General features: G+C 39.7%; 1 protein-coding gene across 1 annotated transcript in view; it reads left to right on the top strand.

Moving 5' to 3' along the window:
• The window catches only part of LOC121860270 (lachesin-like), a gene marked incomplete at its 5' end in the record, with an annotated part of 82,871 nt that overhangs the window by 34,466 nt on the left and 25,132 nt on the right, over window positions 1–23,273 (top strand). Inside the window, 1 exon segment of the mRNA XM_042357348.1 lies at window positions 17,601–17,725. Coding sequence (XP_042213282.1) covers window positions 17,601–17,725 — 125 coding nt within the window.

Raw genomic sequence — 23,273 nt, forward strand, 5'->3', positions numbered from 1 at the left:
AAATAATGAAGGTATTTTAGATAAAGGCGACAGGATTATGGAAGGAAAGGATAAAGTTTGCTGGTGTGGGGTGGGTGGCTGGGTGGGTGGGTGGGTGAGTGGGTGGGAAGGTTGGTGGGTGATTGAGTGGTTGGGTGGGATAAAGACGAGATGGGGTGGTTGAGGAGAGGTAAGACACGTGGTGCTCTGGTGTTAGGAGAGAGAGAGAGAGAGAGAGAGAGAGAGAGAGAGAGAGAGAGAGAGAGAGCCAATTGTTGTTATGGGAAAGTTTTGACGCTGTAAAGATAAAAATTAATACTCTTATATATGATGAACCTAACCTATTAGATGTAAGAAGATATAAATGTTATATATTTGGTATTTAGACAAGAAGTTAATTAAAATATTCACACAAAATAAAGAATTGAAAATGAACTTGTAAATTACGAGAGGTTCAAATGGATGGCAGGTGAGAGCTCAGTTGAAGGTTAGGTTAGGTTTGGTTAGGTTAGGTTAGGTTAGGTTAGGTTAGGTTAGGCTAGGCTGGGCTGGTGAAAATAATGGGTCGAGTGTGGTGAAAAATAGAGTAGTTGTCCCGTGAGCAAAAGAGGGAAAATAAATTATAAATAGTTAGTCCAGTTTGACAGTGTATTAGTGTAGCATTCTGTTTACCTGTGTGTGTTTACCTGTGTGTGTTTACCTGTATGTGTTTACCTGTGTGTGTTTACCTGTGTGTGTTTACCTGTGTGTGTTTACCTGTGTGTGTTTACCTGTGTGTGTTTACCTGTGTGTGTTTACCTGTGTGTGTTTACCTGTGTGTGTTTACCTGTGTGTGTTTACCTGTGTGTGTTTACCTGTGTGTGTTTACCTGTATGTGTTTACCTGTGTGTGTTTACCTGTATGTGTGTCATTATCACTTGGGATCAGGTGAGGATGGGGTCACACCTCCTGACCTCTCCCCCAAAAGCAATTCCTTGGATGATTAAACACCCTAATGTTCTCTGGTGGTGGGTTAGGTTAGGTTAGGTTAGGTTAGGTTAGGTTAGGTTAGGTTAGGTTAGGTTGGGTTGGGTTGGGTTAGGTATACGAGTACGTGCAGGTGACTGTACATTGGCTTTAATATGATGGAAACAAACACAGCGTTGCCTGTCTCACAAAACACACCAGCCACTGTACCAGGTATAAGTGCAACCCGACTATGTACACAGAGGAACACCTGGGAAGCCTGTTGGTGGGGAGGTTATCAGGAGCAGTATTCACATAATAATTAAGCCTCCCACTGTTTTGTTTATCATTTTAAACTTTACAATGGGTAGTTAACCATGCAGCGTCTGGTTTACAAATGAATAGTAGAAATACTTTTAGAGATTGCCAGTTGACTATTCATTATGTCTGACAGTTAAATGCTGTTTGTATTGTGTTAATTGAGAAGTCTCTCTCTCTCTCTCTCTCTCTCTCTCTCTCTCTCTCTCTCTCTCTCTCTCTGTATATCAGCTCAATTAAAAAGCCTTGATGAAAAATTATATGCAAATGGTTGAGTTCACTGATCCGAATTAACATTCCTCTGAAATTCCATTGTAACAAATTAAACCTAACCTAACCTAACCTAACCTAACCAAACCAAACGTGTGTAAATGTGTATCTCTCGTTCCCCGGATTATAATTACTGCAAAGTTGTTTGTTTTTTTATCTGGTAATATGATATCAAATGTAATCAGAAAGTAATCGATAATTCGCTAAGCTTATCCCTGAGAGTGCTGTAATCTCTTCTGTAACCTCATTACTGTATTTGTAATTTGGTTATATATATTTTCTATAAGGATCACCTGAAGATTAACCACCCTAATGCCTTTTGGGGAATGAGGTTAGGTTAGGTTAGAGTTAGATTAGCGTTAGATTAGTGTTTCCTTAGGATTAGGTTAGGTTAGGTTAGGTTAGGTTAGGTTAGGTTAGGTTAGGTTAGGTTACCATCATGGAAACTAAGGATACATTTTGAAGAATTTAATTACGTAGTTCCATACATTAATTAATTAAAAGAGTTAAAAAAATAATAATAATCAATAGCTTCTCCAAAAATTCTCTCCAAATTTTAATAATGTTTATATTTTGGACAGTCTGCAATATCGTGTACGTTCAGATATGGCCTTTTGTGTATCTAATTAAAATCTGTAACCAAAAAAAATATTATTCTTTTAATTAATGTTCTCACTAAGTCGACCTGTCGTGTATATTTGTGTATCATTTAATAATTTCTGTTTTTATTTTATTTTTTTTTCTCTTCGAGTTGTTGTGAATGTTATCAGTCCATTTTAAACATTTATTTATTCACGCTAATTTATCACATATATTTTTTTTTCATCTATAATTTCTCGATTTTACGTTTAGGTTATTCATTTCTTTATTTATTTCTTTCATGTCAATATCACTATTTTTTTTTCTGATCGTCTTTGTTTACTTGTGTCTTGTCAGCTGTTCTTGATGTCAAACTTTATGTAAACTCTAACCTACGTGTTTATCTCTCTCTCTCTCTCTCTCTCCATCTTCTTTCCTACTCACCCACCCACTCACCCACCTTCCCTCCCTCCTCTCTCTCATCCTCTTAACCACTCATCCACCTGCCCTCACCTCCCTCTCTCCTCACCCTCCTCACCACTCACCCGCGCTTCCACCCTCACAAGCATCCAATCTCCATCACAAGAAATACTTTAAAAACCAGGCGACTCTTGTGAAATTACATAAAGATTTAATTAGACTCTTGTCCTAGCCTCACTTTAATGTACGAACGCTTACCACAGCAAACACAATCTTAATAGCTAACTGTAGGCAAATGAGAGAATTAGTTGAGAAAATGGTGTTGTTAAGGTAATTATGTGATTATATAGTTGTTTGTGGGATGATGAGTGATAATTCTGGTCTTTTGATGTGATTATTGACGAATGGAAGAGTGTTCTTATGGTGACACAAAAAAAATAGTGTGTAATGTTAATGTTTTAGTTTTTTTTACACCACATACAGACACACACACACACACACACACACATACACACACACACACACACACACATACACACACACACACATACACATAAACTCTATATTAAGATTAGTGGAAACAAGAATCACGAAGATAAATAAAAACAAAAGAGGTAATATAAATAGAGAGAATTAAAGATAATATCACCAAGTTCTCCTCGTCTCCTGCAGGTGGCGTGACCTTCAGCAGCGACACTAATTATGTATACTGACGCAGGTGTTAGCCTTGACGCAGCCAGAGGATGGTAGGGGTGGTGTGGGTGTGACAAGCTCCTCCTGACCACTCCACACAGCTGCTGGGGGGCTTTAATTATTCAAAGATTCCATTTCAATAACAAACTCCCTTGTTGATTAAGTCTCACTCCAGCTCTGTAATTGGTTCGATATTATGTGTCTTTGGGAGGGAAAGTGGTGGTGGTGGTGGTTCATACGAGGGTTCTATAGGGCTCTGCAGGACGTGTATATAGAGCCCGGATAACAAGGGATGGCTTACAGACAGGGGCTCTAAACGCTTCCTGAGGGTATGACCATCTCAATATCACCAAAGCAAGGCGCCTTCCCCCCTCCCCCCTCCCGCCCCCCGCCATCTCTGCCTCTCGGATATCGTCTCCTTATCGCGTGTTGATGGGAAATTTTCAACATAAGGGATTTCTCAGGGCACGTTCACCTCCTCTTGAGTGATCCTGAGGGTAAAGGCTCTTGGGAATCTCTCTCAGTTTTATCATTATTTAAAGGCATATTGTAACATTATATTTCGTGTGTATATTTTATGGCTGAAATGATGTTATTGTTATTGATGCTTCATAGACGATAAGGTATTTTGTTAGATATATGGTGAAATCTCCCTATAACGGATTTCTATCTCTATATAATCCGTTAAATAGGGGTTTCACATATAACGGATATTTCCATATAACGGACTTTCCTTTCTATATAGTTCGTTAGGTAGAGATTTCGCATATAACGGACATCTCGATATAACGGACATTCCTCTCTGTACAGGACTGGTTCACAGGAGACTGAGTTAGCAAGTGTAATAGTTTGCTGGCGTCAGGGTGAGACAGGAAGACGTGTGAAGGAGTCAGAGGACGATTGAGCCAAGTGTGTGTGTGTGTATAGTGTGTACCAAGGCCCTTGTGTTGTGTCGGACAGGGAGGAGATAGTTCTGTTCCCTGACTAATTGTTTACACACACACACACACACACACTACTGAGACACACACACACACACACACACACACACACAAGGTACCAAAAATATAAAATTTTCTGAAATTCTTGTATTATGTGAAAACAGTAATGGCTTCCTTTTTACCCTCAAGTCAAGAAATCTTTTGGGAATAAAAATCTTTACTGTGACAATGGTTCTGACTTATGTGGCCCTTGTTGTGTTGTATCGTCACTTTAGGACACATTAAAGTTTACTCTATTTAATGGACTATCTAGGAAGAGAGTATTCCGTTATATCGAAGTCCGTTAAATGTGAAACCTCCATATAACGGACTATAGTAGCTAAATTGATGTTCGTTAAATGGAGGTTTTTACTATATATAGGTTAAGTTTTCTTTCTCCTGTCCCTCATCCCTTTCCCACCTTTCCTTTCCTTGTCTCCCCTTCTCACCTTCCCTTCCCCTTTCCCTGCCCCCCTCCTACCCCCACTCACTGATTCGATGTGTGAGCTGGACGACCAAGAGGTAAATTCTCTCTCAACCGCTCCTAAGTCCCTGCAGTCGCGTCCTCACAGTAAATATATACGACACACCACCGGCCACTATCACACCCTGCCACTGTCTAGGGTGTGAATCTTTCCCACTTTAGTCCAGCAGCGAGTGTGAGGGTCGCTGCTGTTTTTGTCTTTGAGGGGAAATGGTGTTTATGCCTAAAGGAATATATTAAACGGTACAGTGTAAAACCTCTATTTAACGGACTATATAGAGAGGAATTTCCGTTATATCGAAAGGTTAATCGTTATATATAATGGAGAGAGAGAGAGAGGATCCTTAACATAACCTCACTTTGTCTTATACAGGAAGCACTGTAACAGGATCCTGGCCGAGCTGGAATCCTACCGGTGTCATTGACTTTGGATATCGGAAGTTTATTTAAATCCACAATAAAATAATTCTGTTCCTGGAGGGCAGCTGCTGTATGAACGTCTTAATACTATAGTGACAATGACACCAAGTTTCAAAAGTTCTTAAACTAGATTGGTTGCTTGGTGCTTGTCATTACATATTTATAAAAAAAGACGAAACAAAAAAAAAAAAAATCGGGACATTCTAGTAAATTTGTGAGTCGTGTTCCAGAGGAGATATGGGTTTTAGATAACACCCACCCCTCTCCCATCTTTACCAGCTGTCGCACGCCTTTACAGATGTATGTATGTATGTATGTATGTATGTATGTATGTATGTATGTATGTATGTATGGTGACGGTGTCCAGAAGATTTATACAACCCAAAATACCCATTGTTTTCCTCCGAGCCAAGGCCACTGAGCTGTGTTAAGGAGAAGACTTTTTCCCCTTGACGGTATCACTGAATCTTTTGTTGAGTCTTGTACCACACCTACCACAGCCACACCTACCACAGCCACACTACCACAGCCACACCTACCACACCCACTACTACCACACCCACTACTACCACACCCACCTATTTTTCCACAGCCCACCCACCACAGCCACACCTACCACAGCCACACCACAGCCACACCTACCACGCCACTACTAACACAGCCACTACTAACACACCCACTCGTACCACACCTACTGCAGCTACACCAGCAGCTACACTCACCACAGCCACTACCACACCCACCACACCCTGTACCACACACTACTACCACCTACACCCTACCACACCCTACACCACAGTTAATACTCATCACAGCCACACTACACACTCCACTACTACCACTACTACCACATACACACATACTACTACACACCTACACAGCCACATACACCTACCACACCCACTATTACCACACCATTCTCGTAACACATACACACACACCCACACAGCCACCTCTACACAGCCACATCACACACCACCACATACCACACCCACACACTACTACCACACACCACTCATGCCACACCACTACACCACACTACCACACTACTACCACACTCCATGCACACCTACAGCCCTACCACACTCCACTGCACACACACACCTACCACACCACTACAGCCACCACACCCATTTCACGCTACCACACCACACCGCACTGCAACATTGACTACCACTCCACTACTACCACACACCTGTCGTACCACACCCACTCTGCCACCCTACCAGAGCTCCCCGCCAATAATGCTGAAGCCTTACGTGTTGTATTGTCAGACAACAAGTGGACACAAACACAGTGGTGATAATGGTGTGTGTGTGTGTGTGTGTGTGTGTGTGTGTGTGTGTGTGTGTGTGTGTGTGTGTGTGTGTGTGTGTGTGTGTGTGAGTGTGTGTGTGTGTGTGTGTGTGTGTGTGTGTGTGTGTGTGTGTGTGTGTGTGTGTGTGTGTGTGTGTGTGTGTGTGTGTGTGTGTGTGTGTGTGTGTGTGTGTGTGTGTGTGTGTGTGTGTGTGTGTGTGTGTGTGTGTGTGTGTGTGTGTGTGTGTGTGTGTGTGTGTGTGTGTGTGTGTGTGTGTGTGTGTGTGTGTGTGTGTGTGTGTGTGTGTGTGTGTGTGTGTGTGTGTGTGTGTGTGTGTGTGTGTGTGTGTGTGTGTGTGTGTGTGTGTGTGTGTGTGTGTGTGTGTGTGTGTGTGTGTGTGTGTGTGTGTGTGTGTGTGTGTGTGTGTGTGTGTGTGTGTGTGTGTGTGTGTGTGTGTGTGTGTGTGTGTGTGTGTGTGTGTGTGTGTGAAGAGCAGCAACAATACTGGAGGAAAGACTTGTGGAGGAGGTGGCTGCAAGGAAGAGTTCTGAACAGTAAGTGAAGTAAGTTAGTGTGGAGGAGCATAAATGAGAAGGACATGAAGAACGTGAGAGGAGGGAGGAGTCAGGAGGAAGAACATCAAGGCCCAAAACCCTAAGGACAATTTTCAGGTGTGGGGGGATAGGGGGGAGGGGAGGATGGTTGGATCAGGAAATAAAAGAGGATCAGTCATAAATGGGAATGTCACACTTTGCTTGGTTGGTAAGGCGTTTGGGAGGGAGGGGAGGGCGGGAGGGAGGGGAGGGAGAGGAGGGAGGGAAGGGGTGGGGGGGGAGGGAGGGGGAGGTAGTGATCTTGGCGATGGTGTGGTGTTCTGGCTGCCAGTTCATCCCCTGCTCACACCTAATATAGCAAGATCCTGACCTCCTTCTACCCCTTAACCTCTGACTCCCTTAACCCCTCCCCTGACTCCTTTAACCCTCCTGACTCCCTTAACCCTCCCCTGACTCCTTTAACCCCTCCCCTGACTCCCTTAACCCCTCCTGACTCCTTAAACCCCCGTGACACACTTCACCCTATTCCCAGACACCCTGACCTCCTTGACACACCCTGACCTGCCAACCCCCTCCTAACCCCCCTGACACTCTAATTCTCCTAACCCTTGACCTCCAAAACCCCTTCTAACCCTGACCTCCAACCCCTGACCTCCAAACCCCTGACCTCCAAAACCCCTGACTCCAAAACCCCCTGACATCCAAAACCCTGACCCAACCAACCCCTAACCCTGACTTCTTAAACCCCTAACCCCTCCCTCTAACCCCTGACCCTCCCACCCTCCTAACTCCACCTGACTCACCTCCTGACCCCTCCCTGACCTCAACACACCATCCATGTTTCGCCTACCCCGCTCATTGAATGTTTCCACAGAAGAGTAAGGTTACAGACTGAACAATGTGAGATCGGTGTTTGTTTCTCGTGGGAGCTGCGTCAGGAGAAGGTTTGATGGAAATTTTTTTGAAGATTTTTTTTTTTTTATTGAAGCTTTTGGTGTTGCTGACTGAAGGATAATCTAGGGAAGCAGGTTTGGTGTGGTGTGGTGTGGTGTGGTGTGGTGTGGTGTGGTGTAGTTTCGTTTCATTGACTAGGTTAGATGAAGTAAATTTAGACAAACTTCTCGTACTCTCTTTACATCTCCCACCTCCATCACTCCCTCTCCCACGTCTCCTCCCATCCTGCCCCCCCATCCACCCCATGCCCCCCGTCTTGCCTCGGGGTATATAGCGATGAGTGTTTGATAAGCTGCTTGCTGATGGATCCTGAAGTAACAATGTGTGTGTGTGTGTGTGTGTGTGTGTGTGTGTGTGTGTGTGTGTGTGTGTGTGTGTGTGTGTGTGTGTGTGTGTGTGTGTGTGTGTGTGTGTGTGTGTGTGTGTGTGTGTGTGTGTGTGTGTGTGTGTGTGGTTTGGCAGATAGACTTCTGACATTGGATTTCACAGTCAGGTGTGAAAAATGAAGGCGGTGGTAGCTCAGGTGGGGAGGAGGAGGAGGAGGAGGAGGTTAGGAAGATGAGGAAGTAAGAGAAGGAAAGAAGATGAGAAAGAAGGAGTAGGAGGAAAGAAGATGAGAAAGAAGGAGTAGGAGGAAAGAAGATGATGATGATAGTGGACTAGAGGTTATGATAAAGAGGGTGTAAAGAGCAAGGAAGAAAGGAGGAGGAGAAGGAGGTTAGAAAGGAAGGAAGGAAGAAAGATGATGATGAACTAGAAATTTTGATGAAGAGAGAATTAAGAGCATGGAAGAAGGATAAGGAATGGGAAGAAAATAAGACAAAATGAGGAAGAAAATAAATATAATAAGAAATAAAAGAAATCCACTTTTATTTTTGTTTGTTTTTTGTTTGGGTGAAATTTAGTGAGGCGTGATATTAATAACTGAAGAAGGAAGGAAGGAAGGAAGGAAGGAAGGAAGGAAGGAAGGAAGGAAGGTGTAAGTGAGACTCCTCTTCCTACTCCTCCTCCTCTTTCCCTCTCCCTCCTCTTCCTTTCTCCCCCTCCTCCCTCCTCCCCCTCCTCTCCCTCCTCTCTCCTCTCCCTCCTCCCCTCATCCCTCCCCCTTCTCTTCCTCTCTCCTCTTCCTCTCCCTCCTCCTCTTCCTCCAACACCATGAACACAACATTGATGATACTGGACAGATAATTTTTCAATGGACCAACCAACTTTATACACCCAGCTAGTTGTACAGTATAGCCTGCCGGGGTAGACGGAGGCGAGGCGAGGTGACCGAACTGGTGGGGGGTGGGGGGTGGGGGTCAAACATTACTAAACATAAGGAGACCAATTTTTTTTTCTGTAAACATTTAGAGATGAAGGATGAGTCGTATAAATTTTTCGGTAAACATTTATAAACATTCCTTCATTAAATTCCGCCACTAAACATTTATTTTTTTTTTGCATCTAAGATAACAAGGATGAGCCTTAAGTCAACTTCAGCTTTAACTTCCTCAGCTTAGAAATATAACCTCGGTGTTTAAGTTAGTTAACAAACTTCGATAAACTTCTAGAGTTGAGTTATAAACAATATATTTTTTTTTTAATGTCTGGCAACGTCACCAAACTTTTTTCAGGGTTCGCAGTTGTCAAGAAAGAGTATCTGAACCTCCCCCTCCCCCCTCTCTCTCTCTCCTTTCATGTATAGGAAGTGTGTTGTGTTGTGTTGTGTTGTGTTGTGTTGTGTTGTGGTGTTTTGTGTTGTGTTGTGTTGTGTTGTGTTGTGTGGTATTTGTGTTGTTGTGTTGTGTTGTGTGTTGTGTTGTGTTGTGTTGTGTTGTGTTGTGTTGTGTGTTGTGTTGTTTTGTGTTGTGTTGTGTTGTATTTGTGTTGTGTGTATTTATTTATGTATTTGTATTTGTGTATTTATGTTGTGTTGTATTTGTGTTTGTGTGTTGTGTTGTGTGTTGTGTTGTGTTGTGTTGTGTTGTGTTGTGTTGTGTTGTGTGGTGTTGTGTGTTGTGTTGTGTTGTGTTGTGTTGTGTTGTGTTGTGTTGTGTTGTGTTGTGTTAAATTTATGTGAATATATGAATACATGTTTCAATATACAACATGTGAAGATATTCCCCAGAACTTGATACATTGGTTAGTTTGATGGTTAATGGTGGTGATAGTGGTTAATGGTGGTGATTGTGGTTAATGGTGATGATAGTGGTTAATGATGGTGATAGTGGTTAATGGTGATGATAGTGGTTAATGGTGGTGATAGTGGTTAATGGTGTTGATAGTGGTTAATGGTGATGATAGTGGTTAATGGTGGTGATAGTGATTAATGGTGGTGATTGTGGTTAATGGTGGTGATAGTAGTTAATGGTGATGATAGTGGTTAATGGTGGTGATAGTAGTTAATGGTGATGATAGTGGTTAATGGTGGTGATAGTGGTTAATGGTGGTGATAGTGGTTTATGGTGATGGTAGTGGTTAATGGTGGTGATAGTGGTTAATGGTGATGATAGTATTTAATGGTGGTGATAGTGGTTAATGGTGGTGATAGTGGTTAATGGTGATGATAGTGGTTAATGGTGGTGATAGTAGTTAATGGTGATGATAGTGGTTAATGCTGGTGATACTTGTTATTGGTGATATTGGTTAATGTCTATTACTAGTTAATGTATCTATTGTTCTATTTCCGAGGCCTTTACCACCCCAAGTTTCACCTCCCCCCCCCACCACCACCAGCGTGCTATTGCCAAACACGTTCTATTTTCCTTAGTATGTCGTTAGTGTATTTTTCTTCTTCCCATAATACCACTTCTGGTAAAGCCTCCCAGCATGAGCCTTGAGTCTTATCCTTTCTAAAATATTTGTACACATTTCCTACCTATTCTCTCAATTCTCTCACATTTCCTTCCTATTCTCTCAATTACCTCACATTCCCTACCTATTCTCTCAATTACCTCACATTTCCTTCCTATTCTCTCAATTACCTCACATTCCCTACCTATTCTCTCAATTACCTCACATTTCCTTCCTATTCTCTCTATTCCCTCACATTTCCTTCCTATTCTCTCAATTACCTCACATTTCTTTCCTATTCTCTCAATTACTTCACATTTCCTACCTCTTCTCTCACTTTCTCTTTCTTCCACTATTTCCTTTCTCTTGTTGTTTATTATTGTGTGTTGTCTTGTTCTTCCTTCATTCTTCTTCCTTTCCCTTTGTTCCTTCTGTTTATTGTCTGTCTGTTTGTATGTATGTCATAAAAGTGGTTTATTTCTCCCTTTGTGTTTGTTTTTTATTGGTTTAATTTCTGAGTTTGTTTTTGTTTGTTTTTATTTCCTTTGGATTAAGCTTATTGTGGATGTTGTCTGTCTGTCTGTCTGTCTGTCTGTCTCTCTCTCGTTCTGTCTATCTCTGTTTGTCTGCCCTCGGTCTGTCTGCCTGTCTGACCTTGCTCTTGTCTGTCTCTGTTTTGTCTGGGTCTGTCTGTCTGTCTGTCTGTCTATCTCTCTCACTTAACCTTCTTTCTCACAATTCACACACCCACGCCCCTGCCCCACGCCCCCGTCCCACGCCTCTGTCCCACGCTCCCTGTCCCATGCCCCTGTCCCACGCCCCTGTCCCACGCCTCCTCGTCCCACGCCTGCCTGCCCACTCCCGCCCCACGCCCTTGCTTGTTTTGCTTCTGCTGGCTACAATAACATCAATGATGGATCACTCCTTAGTGGGTGGGGCGGACCAGGGCATCTTAGCTCAGGGAAGTAGGTGAGGGAAGTACCAAATAGGTGAAGGAAGTGCCAAATAGGTGAGGGAGGTGCCAAGTAGGTGAGAAAGGTGCCAAGTAGGTGAGGAAGTGCCAAGTAGGTGAGGGAGGTGCCAAGTAGGTGAGGGAAATACAAAGTAGGTGAGGGAAGTACAAAGTAGGTGAGGAAAGTGCCATCAAGAGAATTTAGGGGGAATGGGAGAAGATGAGAGAACTTAGGGGATGGATGAGAGAGAGAGAGAGAGAGAGAGAGAGAGAGAGAGAGAGAGAGAGAGAGAGAGAGAGAGAGAGAGAGGAGAGAGAATTAGAGAAGGAGAAATGGGGATGGGTATATCTGCACTCTTCTTGGGCTGAGACGTGCAATTCCTTCAAGAGATGGAGGTGCTGGATGACAACACCACTAAGGGTCCAGCCAGCTCTCAGGAAAATTAAATCCTCAGCATGAGATTAAAAAAACTATAAATCTTCTATGTTACAAAGCAAATTCCGTTTCTTTACATCAATCAAAAAAAAAAAAAGGAAATCTGTACTGCTGGGTGGGAAGGGGGAGGGGTATTTGTCATAATGAATTTCAGAATGAACACTAGGATTCCATGTTGTCTCGGTAGGGTAGTCAAAATCCTTCGTCCCGTTGGCATATTTTTGGGACACAATTTTTTTTTTTTTGAGTGACTGTAGGTTCGTTTTATACTCTGAGTGACTTCCATAACCAGATTGTATATTGTATTTTTAACGAACTAATATAGAGATGAAAGTCCGTTATATCGAAGGATTTTTTTTTTAGATGTGAAACCGCCATTTAACGGTTTATATAGAGATGAAAGTCCAATATATCGAGGGCTAGTTATATAGAGAGACCAGTCCGTTATATGGAGGAGGTTTGTACTGTATTTATGTGGTGTTAGCAGGAAAGGGGTGATGTGTGACCTCCAGATAAGACACATTCTATTTTAGACGAAACATAAGACGCTTCTTCATTGGTGTTAACGGTGCTGACACTAACCGTCTCTGACCTCACATGCTCTAAGACCCGGGAACTACACGTCGCTAAACTTACAGCGTAGGGAATATATTTTTTTTTATGTTATAGAATGTTTGTTTTTTTCTTGTATATAAGGGAATATAACTTAAGTTTTATATATTTTTTTTCAATTGTTTTTATTATTATTATTCTATTAAAGGAAATATGACAAACTCTTTTTTTTATTATATATTTTGTAATCTTATGAAAATACAATTACTTTTTTATACTTTGATACAAGGAAATATATAAAACTTTTTTTTATAAACTTTTCTTGTAAAATAGATGTATTGCAAACTTTTTAACTAACAGTATAAATAACAAATATTCTTTAGCATTATATACCACTTGAGAAGTAACATTCAGTAAACTAAGATAAGAGACGATGCTATTTTGACCTCTCTCTCTCTCTCTCTCTCTCTCTCTCTCTCTCTCTCTCTCTCCTTGCCAACACCCAGCGCTTAGAAGCAGGTTCGTTCGCCTCGCTGCTCGGCTCTCGGATGCAATATCACAAATATGGATACACACGAGATATATATATGAACAACAACAACAACAACAACAACAACAATAATAATAATAATAAAAATGATGATGATAATGATCGTACTAGTAATAATAATGATAACAATAATAATAATAAACAAACAAACCATTTCTGTTTACTGTAAATACCTGTAAGTAAAATCATTATATTACCTTTAACTCACCTGTACAGACACCTCACCTGGTCAGTTCTCCACGGCAACCATGACTTAATACGTACAGTCATAATGTTAAATTCACCAATGTATATTACCGTGTATTTTATCCAATTATATTTTGTATTCATATATTATTATTTATTCTTAGATATTCTTAATCACTCTTATATTGTTTTCTTCTTTATTGCAAACACAAGAAAATTTTAGTTTTATATTAAATTTTATATCATTGTTGTGTGTGTGATTAGAACTGTAGATAAAAATACTAATTTATACAGTAATTATATTCCTTTAATTTTACTATTGGTATGTAAACAAATCAATCCCTAAAATTTCACACCAATCAGAGTTATAATCATCCACCAATTAAGATTATCAACAATGTCTCTCATGTGGATAAAATAATTAATCCCACTCGCTTCCACAAAATTAATTAATTCGAGGGTTAAATAGTTATTCATTTTAGCACAGTTATTCCTTTAGCCATACTTCATTTTCCGTTTTCTTCTATGGTGATGTGGGTATGGCTATGAATTTTATAAATACATGGAAATAAGTAATGAAGGAGAGATGGGTTATATAAAAAAAAGTTTGATAGGGTGGAAAGCGAATGAAAGATGTGAGAAGTGTGTCAGATGTCTAGGGATTGGATGTGTAAGTGAATAGAATAATGGATGACTGAATAAATGAGAGAAAGAAACGGAAAAGAATGTAAGTGGTGTATTAAGAATGGAGAGAGAGAGTGTGTGTGTATGTGTGACAAAGGGAAGTGACTCCCAGCTGGCAAAAATATCTGTTGTGTTTTTAAAATTAACCTAGCGATGTCTGTGTGTGTGTGTGTGTGTGTGTATGTATGTGTTCGTATATGTATGAGTATGACTGTATGCGTGTGTATATATGTCCTCACTTCGCCAGATATATAAACAATACCCCGGTAAATTAAAACTATAAAGTGTAAACGATGATGGTATTGCCTACAGAAATTGAATATTATCATCTGAAAGGAGAATAATAATATTTCTGGGAATATATTAATTAATTTACATCAGATATGGCGGAACAACGAGTGACATTCAGCCAAGGTGATAATTAGACCCCAGTATGGTATAGCAGTGTGTGTGGAGGAAACTAGTTGACGCGGCCCACACTACACACCCGCCACGCTTGACAAACACTATATATATATATATTTTACATGTGCACTATCCTCTCCCTTCCGTTCCTGTTAAGTCAGATATAATTAATTTTCTTCCTCGTGTTTATTCTAGACTCATTTGCATATTCACTATTGTCCTTAAGTATTCTTTTGTGATTTTGTTATGGTATTTAATGTCAGACCTTGCTTTTGTTATTATTATTATTTTTATTATTATTATTATTATATTATTATTATTATTATTATTATTATTATTATTGTTATTATTATTATTATTATTATTATTATTATTATTATTATTATTATTATTATTATTATTATTATTATTATTATTAGTCAACCCTAAGCATGCCTTCCATAAAAAAAATTCCCATTTCAAAAGAATATTCCCACCAGACTAATCATTTTCCCTACCCTACAGTACGTTACTTATCCCCACTTAACTAGAATATTTTCCCTGCCCAGCCTCCAGCGTACAATCTTTTTCCCCGGCCTGCAGGGTTATTTCAATCCTGGCAGGGAAGAACCATTTTCTATGACCAAACATGAGTGACTGAAATAAATATAAATAAACATTTAACTCTTGATTTTATTTTTATTTTATTTTTTCTAAGCCGAGTCATTCCCACACAATTCCTCCTGGTGTGGTACTTTATTTTATTTTTTCTAAGCCGAGTCATTCCCACACAATTCCTCCTGGTGTGGTACGGTAGAAATTTCTTTGTTCCCTAAATTTTTACCCTAATCACAAGGCTGGCTGGCGTCGGGGTTGGCAGAAATTAGGGAAATAATTCACCAGTACTGAAATTACCCACGATTTTTTGTGTGTGTGTGTGTGTGTTGCATATTGTCATGTTAAAGTCATACTACACTTGTAAAGGGGTCTTCTGGTCTACACTGTATATACCTGATAATGTTTGAACCTAACTATGAATATTATGTGACGAGGTTTCTATGAGTCCAAGTTATACAGTGTGTTTCGCTATAGTGGTGATGGTACAGACATAATCTAAGTATGATGGAGTAAGTTGTTTGTGTGTAGTGATGTTGCCTCGACACGTAATGACTCTAGAAATACGTATATATATATATATATATATATATATATATATATATATATATATATATATATATATATATATATATATATATATATATATATATATATAATCCTTGATAACCTTACGTGATTAATCTTCAACATGAACTCCGTAAAAAAAAATATAAGGTAAAAGATTTAACCTCAAATATTCTTTAATTAGTGGCAGACGCCCAGGTATTATACATGACCTTGACTCTGTCTTCACTCTTTTTCATCATCTCCAAATTAACCAGAGTGTTAGACATGCAGTAATTCCTCTCTCTCTCTCTCTCTCTCTCTCTCTCTGGTGTATAAAATCATCTGGCTTTAGATAAACAAACTACTGAAAGTGACGTCCAAACCGTCTTGTACTATCAACAGGTTACGTTCCGTCGTTCTCTTCTTCATAACCCTGACACAGATGGAATATTGCCAGATCTCTTTAAAGCATCAAAAACACTTGATCACTCTATATTATCTTACTATTTTGGTATAAGAAGCCTTAATAATAGGAATTATTTATATTTATCTCTCAAACTGAAAGTAATAGAGCTTATTTAATGGTTGGCGGTGTATTTTTATATTTTTTTCTTCATATGGTGTTCCACGGGGCTACGACCTTAGACAATGACTGTTTTTATTGTACTGTATATGACACAATGTACCTTCTAGTATAGTTGGTGTCAGCAGCCTGAAATTATTTACCACACATATCATGATGAACATTATGTATTATGCAACAGCTGGATATGTGTAATGAATTGACACTGAATCTTGAAGAGCCTTTTATATTATTCAGCAACTTGGGAAATGATAAATGATTATTAAAATCTTATTCCTTTACACACTCTCAAGGTTCCTCGTTATTGTCTACCACTTAAGCTGGTATAAGCACATTTATTATACCTGAATATCACATCTTTCCTCTCTCTCTCTCTCTCTCTCTCTCTCTCTCTCTCTCTCTCTCTCTCTCTCTCTCTCTCTTCCTACAAACAGTATCACAGACATAAGAAACAACAGAGACCTAACAACTAACTGAGGAATTTTATACTACCATTTGATGTACTGTACTTGGTCTGCACACTTTATCAAATTTACATAGACGTTTAAAATGGATGTGTGTGTGTTACCAGTGAGCGAGGTGGTGCTGGCTGACTGACTGGCTACAGCTGGCTGGCTGGCTGGCTGGCTGGCTGGCTAAGGAGCCTGGCTGGCTGGCTGACTGGCTGGCTGGCTGGCTGGCTGGCTGGCTAGCTGGCTGGCTGTGGCTGGCTGGCTGGCTGGCTGGCTGGCTAAAAAAGACTAGCTGGCTGGCTGGCTGGCTGGCTATTTAGCTGGCTGGCTGGCTGGCTGGCTGGCTGGCTCAGTCATGACAGAAGGACCACAGTTTAATTACATTTGGGAAATTTTGGGGCATATTTTTTCTGTGGCGTGTTGCTGTAAAGTGTGTGTGTGTGTGTGTGTGTGTGTGTGTGTGTGTGTGTGTGTGTGTGTGTGTGTGTGTGTGTGTGTGTGTGTGGGGATACACACAGTGGCTGCCTCCTTTCTATCTCCTTCCCTCCCCTTTTCCTTGCTTCTCTCTCTCTCTCTCTCTCTCTCTCTCTCTCTCTCTCTCTCTCTCTCTCTCTCTCTCTCTCTCTCTCTCTCTCTCTCTCTCTCTCTTACCTTTTCTCCTCCTTAGCCCCCTCCCTCCCTCCCTCCCCTCCCACCCTCCCCTCCACCCCTCCTCCCTCCTCCTCCCTCCCTCCTCCCTCCCTCCCTCCCCTCCCTCCCTCCCTCCCTCCCTCTACATTATCCACAAGTTAATTAAATTTTCCCTTTACCTTAAATACAGGTTAATTAGGTTTTGTTAAGTTAATTACAGTTTAATTAGTTCCTTAATATAATTTGACCAACAGGTAAGTAGTTAATGTGTTTACCTGAACCATTAGGCAGTTAATTAATTATATCATCATTAACTACTAAATTACCACCACTAATTACTGTCCCTCTCTCCTTAACAGCTGACCCATACCCGGAACTAACGACAGTGCCCTATTTCCTGTCTCCGGGTCACCGTAATATCACTACTTCCGTGGGACAGACAACCTACCTTCACTGTCGTGTGGCACTGCTGGGTGACATGGCGGTAAGTGGTACTTTCTCTATATCTTGACAGTGACAGCCATAATCTAGGTACTTTCGTTATCCTGAGAAATGGCGTTTATAATCTAGACACTTTCTTTATATCTTGGCATTGGCAGTCATAAGCTGGGTCTTAATATAGGCACTTTCTTTGTCTTGGGGCAGTGACAGTAATTATATGGACACTTTCTCTGCCATAGTGTCTTCAGTAAGGTAATTAAATGGAATCTTATCTTCCTAGGTAGAGGAAAGAGGAAGAGGATCGAGGAGGAATTGAAGTGGAAGAGGAAGGGAAGAATAGTGGTAGGAGGAGGAGAGAAGGAAATGTGGGAAAGTAAAACCAGAAGGAGAGAGGAAGGAGGAGGGGGAGGAGAAAGAAAGAAAAAAGAAAGAAGAAGAAAGAAGAAGAAGAAAGAAAGAAGAAAGAAGAAGAAGAAAGAAGAAGAAGAAGAAGAAGAAGAAGAAGAAGAAGAAGAAGAAGAAGAAGAAGAAGAAGAAGAAGAAGAAGAAGAAGAAAGAGAAGGGTGGGGGAGATAGGAAAGGGGGAAGAGAGAAAGAAAAAAAGAGGGAAGAAGAACCAGGAGAAGGAAGAGGAAGGAAGAGAGAGGCGAAGCAGTATAGCCAAGTAACATAGAAATCCTTCCAGAATTATGAGAGAGATTGCACCAAGTTTCTTCCCTTGAGACGTATGGTCCTCTTAATTAAAGGTGTAATAATGCATACCTGACTGTTTGGCATAAGCTTATAACACAGTAAAAAAAATACACTAATTATTATTGTTGTGTTTATTATTGTTATTGTTGTTGTTAATTTTGTTGTTGTTATTGTTTTTGTTGGTGGTGGTGTTATTATTATTATTATTATTATTATTATTATTATTATTATTATTATTATTATTATTATTATTATTATTATTATTATTATTATTTTTGTTGTTGTTGTTGTTGTTGTTAGAGAGCTCATAAAAAGTGTTTAACTGTAAGGTATCGTAGTTATATATTATATATAATGAAGCTATTTAAGGACGCCGTAGGTATTAATTAATTAGATAGTTGATGCAGGTAAAATGAGGTAATTAAATTATATTGTCTGAACCGTGTTAATTCCATCAGTGATTATTATTAGAGAGAGTTAGAGGATTAATTGACTCTCTCTCTCTCTCTCTCTCTCTCTCTCTCTCTCTCTCTCTCTCTCCAATATTTCAAGAGAGAGAGAGAGTACTCGTATATATAAAGAAAATAAAAAAATGAATAAAGAGACAGAAAATAAAAAAGAGAGTATATAAAGAAAGAAAAAGAGAGAGAGAGAGAGAGAGAGGATCTATGTGTCGCGTGTGTCTCGCTTCTCCCGGCACCGCTGACTCTACCACCCCAGTGTTGACCAGACAATATCGACCCTCTGTTGACACCTGACTGACTGACTGACTGCGCCGCGTTCATTCCACGCCTCGATATTCACAATCCAGAATAGCAATACTTATTCTAAATATACCGATACAACTTACATCTTTACGTATGATCGTCCTAATTGAGGGTATGGTTAATTATTTATATTCTTGGATGTTATTGTTGTTACTGATGTACTGTAGGTAGTAGAATGTATGTCAGAATAATGATTAATTAGCATACATACATACATACATACATACATACATCACTATTATTATTATTATTATTATTATTATTATTATTGTTGTTGTTGAGGGGAAACTATAATAGGAAAATACGAACACAAATATATAAGCTTTAAAACTGTGTAAAATATTTTATTATTTACCTGAACACAAACGGTTTTCAAGTTTAGTTTTATTGATGTATGTATGTATGTATGTATGTATGTATGTATGTATCCTAATTATGGCTGGTTATTAGGATTTGACGTCTTATATCCGCACACACACACACACACACACACACACACACACACACACACACACACACACACACACACACACACACACAGGAAATACTCACATAAGCATTAATGAATATATGCACTCTGCCAAATAAATCTAATTTCACTCTGAATTGGTACTAATTATAGAGGGGAATAAAGGTTAAATTTCAGTGATACATTAAAAAGGTTCTCTCTGTATGGATGTAAATAAAAGATAAATAAATAAAATATCAACCTGGATTTTTACTTTTATTTTCTTATTGACTTTTTTTTGGTAATTATTATTTTTGGGTTTATTTTATTTATATTTTATTTTATTAAGTAATTTTATCTCATTAAGTATTTTTTTTAATTATTTTATATATTTTGGGGGATATTTAATTTTTTAGTATTGTTGTTGTATTATTATTGTTGTATTATTGTATTATTATTGTTGTTGTTGTTGTATTCGTTCACCCAGTTCCTTCCTTACCCTCGAATATAATGACAGAGTGATTGAATATAATGACAATACCGTTCCTGGGTCTCTTGATGGTAAAATGGTGAAGAAAAAAATAAATAAACTGTTACATTTTTAGATTTGTTGTTGTGTTCAGGATTTCGATTTGTTATACTGATTGGAAAAATTATTGTATGGTGATTGAGGGGAATGATTAGCCAGTCTTTGTGTTGTATCCGAACAATATACTCTGTTCAGTAAAATTTTTGTATGCATGTTCAGTAAAATTTTTGTATGCATGTATGTATACTTGAACATTTCTCTGTAAATATATGCATACGTGTACACCTTATTTGTGTGTGTACATATGTAATAATAATAATAATAATAATAATAATAATAATAATAATAATAATAATAATAATAATAATAATAATTAACGATTTATTATAAACAGTACAGTATCTAAAGATTGACAATACACAATGAACAGAAATAACTTATTACTTACAATAGAAAAATTAACTTAAAATCAACATAAGTTAGTTTTACAGTGGACGATAATATAGTCTGTTTTACGCCCTTCTGTGTGAGATCACCCTGGATGACCTAACATGGTGTCACAGGTCCTAACTCACTGTCAAATGATATCCTATGACCTCAAATTGCACCACGACTTTCAGCTATTACCTTTTTAGCGTTTATTATAAGTGTTCAATACTGTTCATCACTATTCAACTCCTTATTCCCTTATGAAACGATATTGTTCACTTTTGTATCAGTCACAGGTCGGTTATACATCTTTGCAATTGTTTTCTTAGCAGCAGGAGTTTGTGTGTACGTCTCAGTGGGGAGGGGGGGAGAGGGGCAGGAGGCAGAATTATGTCAATTTATTTTTACACCAAACAGTCTCAACGCATGTCTTCATCCTACAGTACGTACAGTAGTGTGTGTGTGTGTGTGTGTGTGTGTGTGTGTGTGTGTGTGTGTGTGTGTGTGTGTGTGTGTGTGTGTGTGTGTGTGTGTGTGTGTTAGCCCGGTCCGTTTTTTGTGATCGACCTGGGAGGTATAACTCAATTAGTTTGTGCCGCATATTGATGGGGAAAATACACACACATTCTCTTTTTTACCAATTATCAACACTAGTGGCTGACGAATAGTGAGGGGTGAAGTGACCTGACGTCGGATTAATGCTCGTTCTGTTAAACAATATCGACTCTCTTCATGGCTATTTCAATTTTGTCTATCTGTCTGTCTGTCTGTATTTGACTGTCTGGATGTCTCTCTCACTCTACATATGTCTCTTCGGTGTCTTTAATACAGTGAAAACAAACACAAAGTTGCTACATCTCAAATACAACACAAAAAAAAACGCACCACTACTGTACCAGGTGTAACTGTAAGCGACTGTACATTGTTCCTAAGTAGCGTTCGTGTTCTGTCGCTATTATGAAAAGTTTTATACCTTATTATACCTGTATTTACTCCTGTACCTGTAATCTTGATGTGAGTGAACTGTAATTGGTACCCAGGTAGTATTTTAGTCTTGTATATCATTCTGTAATACCTGTAATTATAGCGTTACCTATATCGATACTTTTGTGTTATGCTAGGTCAGGTGAGGTTAGGTTAAGTTAGATAATAAAGAGAGAGATAGAAAGGGGAGAGAGACAGAGAGAAAAAGAAAGAAAACGAGAAAAAACGGAGAGAGATCCACCACCCACCTAGCATTTCGTTCACGGAAACACGACCAACAGTACACGACTGGTTGATCAAAAGACCCAGAGGTGCTGTGTGAAGGTGTGCATGAATTGCTCTGAATTATTGATGACTACGATATCAACACCTGACACACACACACACACACACACACACACACACACACACACACACACACACACACACACACACACACACACACACACACATCAACTGACTCTGTCAACCCTACCTAACCTAACCTAACCTAACCCAACCTAACCTCACTAACCTCACCCCACCCCCCAAATAGTGTTAGGGTGATTATTCTTAAGATAAAAATAAATTGGGTTGGAGATTCTTCAGGTGGTTCCTTTATTTTTTAGACTCGAGACTCTCGTGTGAGACACTCACACTTGCTGCTTTGTCGTGGTAGTGTGTGTGTGTGTGTGTGTGTGTGTGTGTGTGTGTGTGTGTGTGTGTGTGTGTGTGTGTGTGTGTGTGTGTGAGGGACTGTTATGACCTCACGAATTGTTAAATTTGCATACACAATTTACATAATTTGCATAAGAGGCGTTTAAAGGGGTGTAGCAGCAGGGGGGAGAGGGATGAGGAGGTGAGGGAAGGAGGAGGATGAGGGTTGTTTGAGGAGATGGGAGGTGGGGAAGAGGGATGAGGGGTGGGGAGGAGGTGAGGGAAGGAGGGGAGGATGAGGGGTTGTTTGAGGGAGGTGGGGGGTGGGGGTGAGTGAGTCTAATTATAGCAATCAGTTGTCCTAAAGCAGCAAGCGGTGAGAATTATGCTTATAAACATAGAAGCTCATGTATCAGTTGTACGACACCATGACACACCGAGTAATTCCCCCCCTGTCCCTCCTACCCTGCTCTCCCTACCCCCTCTCCCTATCCTTCCCCTTCCCTCTCCTCTCTCTTCCTGTACCCCCATATTCCCTCCTCCTTCCCCTCTCCTCTATCCCTCTCTCCCTCACCCTCTCCCCTCCCTCCCTCCCTCTCCCATTCTTACTCCCCCCCCCCCTCCTACTTAAAATACTTCAGGGGGGGGGGGGGTTAACTACCCTGTGTGTGTGTGACCTAATTAGAGTATCGTGGTGGTTGAAGGCAATTTGTGTCACCAGTTAATTAGTCTGCGATCAGGGAATGAAAGCAATTTTAAAATACTCTTTATTTAAATTGCTTCAGTGAATGAACTTAATTTCGGTCTCTCTCTTATTCAGAATTCTTAATTAAATGAGTAAGTCAACATGCAACACAAGAACCAGTAAATATGCAACACAAAATTAACAACTAGTCAACAAGCAATACAAAACACAAGATGAAATAAACAAAGGATGATGGATTTAAATGATATGCAATTTAATGCAATACGGTGCAAATTAACCCAAATTAACACGTGTTGCAATATACGACGAAGCCATTTGTTACAATACGATGCAACGATGCAATGCAATATACTTGATAATGTATTAGATGTTGCAAGTTAATAAGATGATATAATTTAA

The sequence above is a fragment of the Homarus americanus genome, unplaced genomic scaffold (genome assembly GCF_018991925.1).
Source record: "Homarus americanus isolate GMGI-L3 unplaced genomic scaffold, GMGI_Hamer_2.0 scaffold23138, whole genome shotgun sequence".
Classification (NCBI taxonomy): domain Eukaryota; kingdom Metazoa; phylum Arthropoda; class Malacostraca; order Decapoda; family Nephropidae; genus Homarus; species Homarus americanus.